This window comes from Leguminivora glycinivorella, chromosome 12 (assembly GCF_023078275.1).
Source record: "Leguminivora glycinivorella isolate SPB_JAAS2020 chromosome 12, LegGlyc_1.1, whole genome shotgun sequence".
NCBI classification, from domain to species: Eukaryota; Metazoa; Arthropoda; class Insecta; order Lepidoptera; family Tortricidae; genus Leguminivora; species Leguminivora glycinivorella.
Window position 1 is genome coordinate 8096023 of NC_062982.1, and position 12563 is coordinate 8108585.

Consider the following 12563-nt stretch of genomic DNA (forward strand, 5'->3'; position numbering starts at 1 on the left):
CTACTTAATCTGTTTCAAAATGTTATTTGAATATTTTTTATTCGTTATTTACCTATTTATTTGAAACTATGAACTCGCTTATCGATACAAATCTATCTACTAAATGCCTGGTTTTCATTATACTTAACTAAAATTCGAATTCTGTATAAAGTTGGACAGTTCTGTAAGAGTTGGAAAATGGACAGTGCGACTTCGTTTCCGTATAGTTAGTCCATACTAATGTATGCTAAAGGAGAAAATTTTGCTTAATTGCAGTTAGTAGCTGTTTCTACTTTTTCATTCCCTTGGTGCACCTATAGTACGAGACAGAGGTGAGTTGAAACAGACGGAAGTTGACACAGTGTACATTTTTAGACACATCGTCAGCTTTCGATTTCAAGAAAACGACGAGTAGACGTGTCTTAATATCCGCTGGTGATCCTTTCCTTGTCGTTGGTTAACCTTTATTTTGAATTATCCAAAATAGAATACTTAATCTAATTTGTTCTAAACCTAAATCAATAATTATTATTGAGCACCGAGGAGATTAAATTTGAGCTTATGACTTTCAGTGTTTTGGATTATATTTTGCATTATTCGCGTTGTCTCAACTTACCTCTGTTTCAACAACTCGCCTTATATAAAAAAAAACTAAAAAAAAGCAAATGAAACCACATATTTGGTACCCGATAAATTTATTTCATCCATAACGTCGATAGTGTCATTTAACAACAAACTAAGTAAACATTGGGTATCCAAAACATTGATTCTCGAATATTTGACTTGTTAGCCTAAAACTTATCGTATTTTATGTAACATTACATGCATGTATGTAGAGTGTCATAGGTTATATAAAATATTATTCAACTTGGAAAATTTACTTAGTAAACCCCAGCCTAAATAAATGTGTCAATAACTAAGAAAATGTTGCCTTTCCCCTTTTTTGAAAATTTCAATTTTGTATTAGACGAAACTAAAGTACACTGATAAACACTAACGTTAAAATATATTTTAGTCTTTTACCTCTTAGTACTACTTCTTGATTTTCAATATCAATTTTTTTTTCACTATGTATGCGTCACGGTGGTAGGACCTCTAAAAAGTAATACATGTTATTTTAACATACATACATACATATTTATTGTAAATAACATTGCATTAAGTTAACAGATAATTACTATTTACCTACCAAACCTAGATATGCAGTACAAAAAAAAAAACAATTGTATGTAATTTACCTACAAATAAAAATGATGTAAAAAGTTATTTCAATTTGGAACAACAACTACATTATTAAGAAGAATATGAAGATGATTGTCTCAACTTTAGATATCAAACTCCTGTATGGACAGTCGAGTTCATAAATATTATGTACATTTTTGCACCTTAATTCGTTGCGATGAGGTGAAAAAATGTACACATATTTATGAATTCGACTGTACAGTACCGGCCAATATATCACATTAAATTTGTGAATATTTGTATCGACAAGTATAGGTACATAAAGCGATGTGCATATTTTACGAGTATTTTTCTACAAATTCATGATGAATAATCCAATTAAATATATTGAATTCTAACAGAATCTTAATCAAAAAAATACTATGCGATTTTAGCTTTAAAATTTTCATCTCTATCAGAAAGGCCTATTATTAGACTACCTTAATAATATAGTTCAAAATATATAAAAAAGTTCTACGGAAAAAACATGAATACAAACATGATACCTAGTATTATTGGTCGGTACCAAAACAGGGAAAATACAGAGGTCGCACTAGTGTGACGCACATCGAAAATCTCGAAATATTAAATATATATTCTCAGTATAGATTTGTGAAAATTGAAGACACACATTCATATAGTACTAACTTCCTAAACAGATATAAGGAATTACTTTATGGACAAATTGTTATGCCATTGACATCGTATTTATTTTAGAAACTATTTACAATAATACAACATTATAGATATATACTCCATTCTTTAAACAAACTATACAATTAGTAGAGAAAACATAATCACCACAATTTTTCCAAAACTAGTAAGTTTTATTTGATATCACAGTACCTATCGTAACATTTTAAAGTCGTATTTATCAAATAAACTTGATAGTGTTGGGACATATACATACCATATATATTATATATAACGGGAAACAATTTAATCCAAATGTCTACAACAAATAACCTAAAAGTCCTTTTTACACGTTCCTGAGCAGTTCGTCTGATGATAGCATGCCGTCCTGCAAAAAAAGAAACTGATTTTAGTATAACTCTACCGGAAACAATAAATTTATAAACAAAACATCTATTGTTATAAGGAAACTTTTTTGCCATTTATATCAATAGCAGAGGAGCCGATTTTATCATTTCGATCGCCTTTGGGTTAACCCGAGGTTTTTTTTTATGGAATTTTATTTATGGAATTTGACTGTTGACAGCCCACTAACCTTGAGTTAAGTGGGTGGTGCAAGTGACCTTCGAAAATAGCATTCTGTCGTTGCCGGGTTATGGTTCTCAAAATGAAGAAAAAAAAATTTAAACAGTAAATATGATACTGTATCCTAGTGTGAAATCTACATAATAAAGTGGTGATGTACCGCGTGGAAGTCGCGAAGTTAAAAATATAATGATTTTGATGACAAATTCAAGTCTCATAGATGAAGGTGCAGCTTAGGAGTGTACAGGTTTCTAATAACCGACCGTTTTCTACAAAGATTAGGTGGTAAGTCATCTTTATTACTAGATTCACCAACTTTTATCAATTTTAAAGCAGTATTTTGACTTTATTCAAGGTCAAATTACTTTACCCACTAGTGGATAAAATGCGTTTTTACCCGCTGGCTAAGGATCAAATATCAGTAATATATCATACATTCAACCAACAAGTTGTTTCCATTCTGGCAGGATCGCCATGTAAAGGAGGAGCGTTGATGGAAACAACTTGTTGGTTGAATGTATGATATATTACTGATATATGATCCTTAGCCTACGGAATATATGTATAGAGAGATTACGTAAAGGCGTGTGTAACGTACAGTGCACACTACAATTACGTGTGCCTGTTTCCATCGACGTGATAGATGTAAAATAAAAAGAAAAATATGAAACAGCAGAAATATATTTCAGTTCGCTGTTCGCTCATATGCAAAATTCCTAGGTTCAAACCCAAGTCGTAAAAAAACAAGTATTATTCATAGGAATTCTCTATTAATAACCCGCTTAATGCTCCTGGGTGTACCTATAGAGCTAATTAATTAAACTGCTTGTAGTTACGCGCGATGACGTCACTTCAACAAGTCTCGGTACTTATAGTACGGGAACTAATTTCCCGTACTTCGCTTTACGGTACTTTCGCAGCGTGCAAACTGTAAAGGGGTTAATAGGTCCTTTATGTAACCCATTTGGTGATAATGACGACTTATTATCGTTAAAAAAGGATTTTTGCTTTATGCTCGGAAAACTGCAAAATAATATGAGGGAAAAAAGTTATTTAAGTTAATCGAGGTACTCGCTACACGCTTACTGGTGCTGTCCTCATTTTGTGGGTTCTATGTTAAATCGTATGGGGTCAAATTAGTCCCGACGGGCGCCGCTACCATTGATGTGGGTTAAGATCCCGTATATATGTGACAATAATTGCTACCCTTCACACGTTGCTAAATAGTCAGTCAACATGGCTATAATCCGTACTTTAGGTATTCAAAAAAACGTAAACAAATAATTTGTATATTTTCGGGTAGTTACCACATTTTTTGGTTAACCAACCAACCCACCATTTCATATGGACTTTTACAGATGACAGCCCACTAACCCTGAGTTAAGTGGTTGGTGCAAGTGGGCCTAAGTAACCTAATCCTAACATTATTCTTTGGATGTGTAATATTTTCATTGATTCTCAACTTTAACCTATTGAAGGTAGATTTTGTTTAATATTAGTACATTTATTTTAGTACATAACAATACAGACTACACATAGATTTCATATTAACATATTTTAGATATCATATCCCAGATACTGGGGACGCTATTGCTATGTCTTGTATGGGAACCCTGCATTTTATGATTAAGCACTGAGACTTGGCACAGTTGTTCATTGGGTGGCCCTGAGTAGATAAAGATCGGGAGGCATCGAGAGCCCCCCTTAATTTAGGAGGGAGGAGGGGGGGAAGGCTGGCGCCTCCGCGCTTCCTTTGAAACCATATTTCTCTAAAACTATACAAAATAGGGCATGCAATATATCATTTTCGGATAAATGAAGGACGAGGAATTCATTTTTGGAACAAAAAAAATGTATTTTAGAACAAAAATACAAAATAAAATGGGAAAATCTGAAAACGAGATTTTTTTTTATACATATTATTGCACATTTTATGAAAACTGTAATGGTTTTTTCTAAATAATAAATATTATTTAATAGCTACATTTATCTAGTTTTAGAAAATGTATAATTTGTTCTAGAAATATATTATAGGACGAGTGATAAAAAATAATTTACATCGCCCGATAGGGTGATTTGAATGCTCATTTCAATAAGTTTTGTCAATGATTTCAGGTATAATCACTATTTTTAACACACGAAAGCCGTAATCATTGTAGTTTATGGCTATTTTAGTGATTAATGTACTTAAAATAAAAAAAAATACAAAATTTTAAAAAAATATTAAAAATGTGATAATTTTTTTTAACATTATCCTATTTTGTTCTTTCTACACAATATATATCTAAAAGCAATAAATATCAATAAAAATCCACATTTATACAGTTTATAAAAATATATAGTTTGTTATATAAATATATTACGCGAGATAAAAAATAATGAAAGTGACGTGGCAGGGCGATCTTGATGTACGGTACGGGTCAGCTTGTATGATTCGATGAGGTGAGGTAAAGGTACTCAAAGCTCTCAAAAAGTGTAGTTATTTAGAGTACTTCAAATTAAACAACATACTCCTATATAGTCTGAATTTAACTATTTATATTACATGAAATGATCGATTGATATGATAGGTCAGATATATACATCTGATCCTAATACATACATCTTGTGAAATAGTAGTTATCTATATGATTTGCATAATTTATGGATAATTCTTACTTGACATATTTATTATTCCAGATCTGCGTCCTGTACTTTGGTTAACGAGTGCCGAAAATAGTTATTAACCAAAAAAGACCGCCAAATTAACAGCATTTCACCGACAAAAGCTGCCTTGCACCATTTTTGTAAGGGTTATAGGTATATCAAGGTGTCCATGTATGGGGTCAACTAAACCCAATTCAAAATTTGCCATTATTTTTTACTTGTGGCTGGACGAAAGTCTGTAACAATTGGGATTTGGGAGCCTACTTGCCCGCAACGTTGCCTGTTGCTGCAGAAACATGCCTCGAAATTGTCGGATGCAGGTGTAATAAAAAACAGTGCCGCGTAAGGTGCAACCGTAAAAAAATACTTTTTAAATTAAATGTTCGGAGCTGATGTGCTTATGCAGTGGATGTTGTGATATATACATAATTAAATTCAGACTATTCATGTTGTTTTATTTGAATAACTCAAAATAGCTACACTTTTTGAGAGCCTTGAGTACTAGCCCCGATACACATGTTTTCGTCTAGTCAGACCATTTTTTGAGGTTCTCCTTTGTACAAAAGCAATGTCTTAGTTCAAAAATCATTAATGTTTAATGCTAATACGAATCTAGTTTATTTTTTATGGCACTATTGCGCAATAACTAACTATCATTGATACTGAAAGGAAGAATATGACGATTTTTATTTTATCTTTTATGGATGGGTAAAACCGATTTAAGGGGGCCCAAAGGAACTAAATTCTGCTAGTAAACTAAAAAATCTTCAAGCCTATGCATGCAGAACTGCTTTAGGAGAGGAGAACGTGATTAAGACATTTTTTTTGCAATATAAGTCACATGCAATTTTATTTTACAATCAAAATAAACTATATTATAGGACTTTTACAATTTTCTGTACTGGGTCGTGATATACCTACATGTGTAAACGTTATTAGAATAAGTATATTTCTGTATTACTAGACGAACTCAGTGGAGTTAATGCTCAGAAGTTAATGCAGTGGCATAGCGGGTAGTACCTTTACCTCACCTCATCGAATAATGCAACGTAAGATGTACATTAAAATTTTCATTTTCATTATTATTTATCTCGCGTTTCGTAATATATTTATATAACAAACTATATATTTTTATAAACTGTATAAATGTGGCTTTTTATTGATATTTATTGCTTTTAGATATATATTGTGTAGAAAGAACAAAATAGGATAATGTTAAAAAAAAATATCACATTTTTAATATTTTAAAAAAAATTTGTATTTTTTTTTATTTTAAGTACATTAATCACTAAAATAGCCATAAACTACAATGATTACGGCTTTTGTGTGTTAAAAATAGTGATTATACCTGAAATCATTGACAAAACTTATTGAAATGAGCATTCAAATCAGCCTATCGGGCGATGTAAATTATTTTTTATCACTCGTCCTATAATATATTTCTAGAACAAATTATACATTTTCTAAAACTAGATAAATGTAGCTATTAAATAATATTTTTTATTTAGAAAAAACCATTACAGTTTTCATAAAATGTGCAATAATATGTATAAAAAAAAATCTCGTTTTCAGATTTTCCCATTTTATTTTGTATTTTTGTTCTAAAATACATTTTTTTTGTTCCAAAAATGAATTCCTCGTCCTTCATTTATCCGAAAATGATATATCGCATGCCCTATTTTGTATAGTTTTAGAGAAATATGGTTTCAAAGGAAGCGCGGCGGCGCCAGCCTTCCCCCCCTCTTCCCTCCTAAATTAAGGGGGGCTCTCAATGCCTCCCGATCTTTATCTACTCAGGGCCACCCAAGGAACAACCTGTGGCAAGTCTCAGTGCTTAATCATAAAATGCAGGGTGTTGTGCAATAGCGTCCCCAGTAAGAAATACGTTCGTTCATTCGTTACGTTCATAATTAAAAAATACGAGAACTTAAATTCAATTTTGCATTCGAACACGGACAGGGATAAGCATTCAGAAAATCGAGATCGTTTAAACACATGTCAGTAGCATGGTAATACGAGAATTTTCACTATTTATTGTAATGTATTTAAATAAGGATGCTTCGGATTACGACGGGCGAAGCGTAGCACTGTACACGGCGCACGGAATTCAAAAATAGGATTTGATCTGGCAGGAAAGCACGGACGCATGATAAAGCTTATCACGCCAGTAGGTCCTTTTCGCACTATTTGTAAATGCGATAGGGATTCACTGACGTGATATGGTTTAACATGCTAGTGCGCTACGCCCGCTTTTGGTGAAAGCGAAATGCACGAAAACTTATAGGTAACTTACTAGCTTCTGCCCGCAGCTTCGCTCACGTTAGAAAGAGAGAAAAAGTAGCCTATGTCACTCTCCATCCCTTCAACTATCTCCATTTAAAAAATCACGTCAATTCGTCAATCCGTTTTGCCGTGAAAGACGGAAAAACAAACAGACACACACACTTTCCCATTTATAATATTAGTATAGATAATTAAATCAATTTCACATGTCCATTTTTAGTTTTCATAATAAACAGTAGAAAAAAATTTACACAGAATATTACGAACCTGGTTGATGTCTACGAATTTGCGGACCACGGATCGCGCGAAGTCGGGGTTGTTCACGATCTCGTTCACGAACCAATCCAAAGGGATGCTGGAAACAATTGAAATACGTTATCATCTGTTTCATTTTATCACACCATACTTAGCGAAACAAGTAGGGATAGTGTCCTCATTCCACAGGTATTTATTACCTCTATACACGGTGCTCGTGAGCATTGCAAGATATTTTAACCACGCATTTCTGAGGCTAAAAGAAAGATTTTTTCCAATACAGATGAGGAAACGTTGCAAAAAAAAATTTTTTTTTTTTTTTTACTATTTTTTAATGTATTTTCACATAAAAAGTAAATGATAATCATGAAACTGGCACTCACAATTAGTTTTGACGTTTTTTGTTCTAAAAACCTCATTTTGGAAAGGTTTATGTACCTACTCTAGTTTTCGCTTTCTATAACGAAACATATTATTTTTCCCCTCACTAGCTCGGAAACACGTGTTTTGTCCTTTAATACCAGCGGGTAAAAACACATTTTATCCACTAGTGGGTAAAGTAGGTAATTTGACCTTGAATAAAGTCAAATTAACTTTAAAATTGATAAAAGTTGGTGAATCTAGTAATAAAGATGATTTACCACCTGCGGAACTACTGGAAGCAGTGATAAACGCATTTTTTGCGTTGTAGTTTCCTCGCTTTAGTGAGGGGAAAAGTTTTGTGTTACATTCGGGTGCAAATGTATTTTACTTCTCGTGTGTTAAAAAACTCCCAAGTTCAGGATTCTATTCTCGAACCACTCGCTTCGCTCGTGGTTCAACTATAGAATCCTTTCACTTGCTCGTTTTTCAATTCCACACTCGGCGTTATATTAAAATAACTATTTTATATTAGTGCGACAGTGAAAGTTGCGTTTCGATCGCTATCACTTGGGGTAGATACTAGGCACCTAATATCCTTCGTCGTTTGAATCAAATCCAGGACAACTGACCGCCCACAGCCCAGTTTAATGTTTGAACATAAGTAATCTAAAATAAATCAAATTCAAATAAAAAATCCAACATCATTTCACAATTTCATTCAAACATACCATAACGATTACTTTCCTATCAAAGTAAGTACCTCATGAAAAACCCCTTTAGCGGCTCTTTATCAAACATGAACCAATTGTTAAAGTATAACCATTTCCCGAAAGCGATCCTTGATCTTTTTACCGCCTCGTAAACCATTTTATTGCTACTGACCACGCGAAATAAGAATGACGCCATGAAAAGGGTTCAGGAAATAGATTTGAGCCAATCACATGTGTTTATTTAAGTTTTAAGAACGAACAGAATATAATTAGGTAGGTTAGGTTTTACATCATCCCCCCACAGGTTGCTTAGTCAGTTGGTCACCCACGGTGAAGCGAAGAGGCAACCAGGGCCGGCTTGTTGCTGGGCGAGCTGGCCCGAGGAGGACGCTCTGTGGGCTTGTAATCGTAAAGTCCACTTGAGACGCGTCTGGGAGGACTGCCGTGGGAGGGAAGATCCGGTATGGGATGCCGCTCTGTGCTCTCCCTCGGTAGCTGAGGTGGGATCGTAGGGGGAGAGGAGTTATGGTATAGCGGTGGGCCACTCTCCCTACCCCCTGCGACCTTGGCGGGGCATTAATGTGCGCCGTTCGCCCTATACTTTGCGGCCGACTTGGTTAGCGGTGGAACCAAAGACCATTTCCACCGCTGGGCGCCGGAACTCTCCTGGCGCCCATGGCCTCTTTGTGGCGGACTCGAGGGGGTCCGTCACTGTACCTATAAGCGGCCGAGGAGGAAGGTGCGCCCTGTCATCTGGCGTACTCATTGTGGAGGGCCTTTGGGTATCCGCGGAGAAGCCGCACGTGTGCGGCAGTGCAAGTGTTCCGGTAACCCCGCCAACAAGGCGGCGAGATGGCATGTGGGGGGGGGGGGGGGTATAGTGGGTATATTAGCCAATACAGGAGTCCCACATACATACATACATACATACATACAATCACGCCTGTATCCCATAAAGGGGTAGGCAGAGCACATGAAACCACCAACTCCCGGGGTGCCACTCCCGGCAAATAAGGGGCTGAAAAAAAACGAAACTGTGACATTGCAGTGACAGGTTGCCAGCCTCTCGCCTACCACATAACCGTTATTTATTGAGGACCCGTGTGGTGACGGGTTAAGAATTTCACCACCCCGTTTCTTACCGTGGGTGTCGTAGAAGTCGACTGTGGGATATGGGTTATATTGTAGCGTAGGCCAGAGGCTGGCAACCTGTCACTGCAATGTCGCAATTTGGATGTCTTTCAACCATTTTTTGCCAAGAGTGGCACTGAAACTTGAGTAGTTCATGTGTTCTGCCTACCCCTTTATGGGATACAGTCGTGATTATATGTATGTATGATGTATCAATAATATGTGAGTATATGAGAACACAAAACTATGAGACAATTCTCAGAGAATTTCAAATTTTAAAATATAATATAATCACGGTGCCACAGAGAAACGATATTAGTTTCAAAGAAGACGAGGTATAAAACGTAGTTATTTTATGATGAGCAACTTTATATTTCTTAGAGCAAGTCTGTTAGTATTCATGAGTTTCATACTTTAGTATGACGGTATGGTTACGGATGGTGTCATTTCTTGTTTTTATTTACAGTGTGCCGTAAAATACTTTGTTTAATCATGCTACTTAGAAATAGGCGTCAATAGAAAATAAGAATGAAAAAAAATTTGGTACGCATTTTGATCGGAACGATTAAAATATAATCAAAATAAATGTGTAATAAATCTACGGTTGTACTCACGTTATTAAGAAAGAAGATTTTAATAACGTGAGTGCAACCGTAGATTCTTCAATATTTGAATATCTCTCACGAAAGTTTAACGTCTAAAATAAATGTGGCTATATTGTTTTACCAAATTGTATACAAATAAACGGGGGGAGGGAGCCTCGGGGAGCGGGGTTTGTCTGGCGTGTAATTTCAACTAATTTCTTTCTTTTTAGGGTTCCGTACCAAAAAGGTACAACAGGAACCCTTATGGTGCGACTCTGTCCGTCTGTCTGTCCGTCTGTCACATTCCTAAATATCTCGAGAACTACTAATGCTATCAACTTGAAATTTGGAATAGTTGTGAACATTGTGAACCTCTACAAATAGAAGGTATAATTTTTTTAAATTTATTAATTTTAATTGTAGAAAATGGCCAAAATGAAAGGGGGGCAAACTGTAAATTTCAAGTTACTAGGTCAAGTGGGGTATCGTTAGAAAGAGCTCAAATTGAACGTAAATAAACTATTTTTTTTATTTTTTTTGTTGTGGAAAAAAAAAGAATTTTGAAGGAAAATGTAAAAAAAAATACCGTTCCCCCCCCCTTATCTCCGAAGTTTACCAACGAAAAATTATGAAAATTTTAGGAAACATTGATTTTATGCTAAATATTACAGGAAAAATATAATCGTGTTTGTATCTTGAAAACTTTTTTTTTATTCACAAAAAACTTTTCAGATTTTTACTTTTAATTTACCCACCTTTGCGGATGTATATAGTACTTCAAATTAATACGAGATGTTACTTAAATTATCTTCTTTCCAATAAAGTAAAAATTGTTTAAATCGGTTAACATTACAAAGAATAATCCCTGAAAAACCAACATACTATGGTCGCGGAAATTAGTTAGCGAATTCACCGAGAGATGGCGCTATACACAATAATGCTCATTAGTACCCATACTTTTGTCTTCTAGTCAAGTCGTTAGAGTTATGTGAAAACATGAGAATATTTTAACTGGGGAGTTTGAAAGTTTGTACGGAACCCTCGGTGGGCGAGTCCGACTCGCACTTGACCGGTTTTTTTCATGTTCTATTTACACTATTAGCTTAAACAGGCGTGACAAGTGGGTAGGTACTATATATTTAATCATTATTTCAGTCGAAATTGTCCCCTGGACCTTATACGATGCGAAAATCAGTTTTACATTACGTGTCAAAGCAAAGTTAACCAGAAGTTCAGGCAGCGTAGTTATTAGAGAGAACTCTCAACAGGTGGATGACACGCTTACGATCGGAAATCTGATAGTTCAGAACTTTATACAGAAAACTTTTTAAGTGTGACGAAGAAGTGGGGCCATTATTGATAGAGTTGAAAGTATCATGTTACTGGTTTTTTTTTAGTATCAGTATTTACCACTAGCTTTAACCCTTAAAGGCATGGTGATGTATACAGGGTGATTCATGAGTCGTGAGCAGGAGTGAACAGGGTACTGGGGAGGGTCACACTGAGCAACTTTCATAATGGGGCAACACTAAATTGTGATATTTTTTTTTTCTTAACTATGACTTAATTTATAGTTAATCATCAATTAAGTCATAATTAGAACGTAATTGATAATTAGCTATCAATTAAGTACTTATCAATTAAGTCATAGTTAAGAAAAATAATCACAATTTAGTGTTGCCCCATTATGAAAGTTGCTCAGTGTGACCCTCCCCAGTACCCTGTTCACTCCTGCTCACGACTCATGAATCACCCTGTATATATTATGCATCATAAATTTGATGGCCTGTGGCTCAATATGTAACTTCTATACAAATTCACATTTATTGCTTAGTTATTGTATTATTCATTATTTATTATTATTTAATAAACAATTAAATATATAAAAAAATAATTCTTTATTATTTAAGGATTAAGATGAAATGGCGGAAAAGTGAAAAAACAGGATGATGGTGATTTTTAGTATGTGATTTAGGCTGATTTTTTCAGTGTTAGTATTAGTTTATGTTTAAACATTTTATCATAGTTGTTTCACAAATAGTGTACCTTTTTAATAAAAGTAAAACTTTTTAAATAAAACTTACCAATAACGATATATTCATATAAATAAGATTTGGCCTGTTTAACTTCTAACACTGATTTAGTATAAAAATCGATCTTAAATATTTTTTCC

At 34.5% G+C, this 12563-nt stretch overlaps 1 protein-coding gene across 1 annotated transcript in view; it reads right to left on the bottom strand.

Moving 5' to 3' along the window:
- Positions 1-663: 663 nt before the first annotated feature.
- The window catches only part of LOC125231748 (allatotropin-like), a 128727-nt gene continuing 116827 nt past the window's right edge, over positions 664-12563 (bottom strand). Inside the window, exons 9-10 of the mRNA XM_048137314.1 lie at positions 7615-7702; positions 664-2221 (exon numbers count right to left, since the gene is read on the bottom strand). Of these exons, the coding sequence (XP_047993271.1) occupies positions 2180-2221; positions 7615-7702 (130 nt within the window). The 3' untranslated portion in view covers positions 664-2179. The remainder of the gene's footprint in view (positions 2222-7614; positions 7703-12563) is intronic.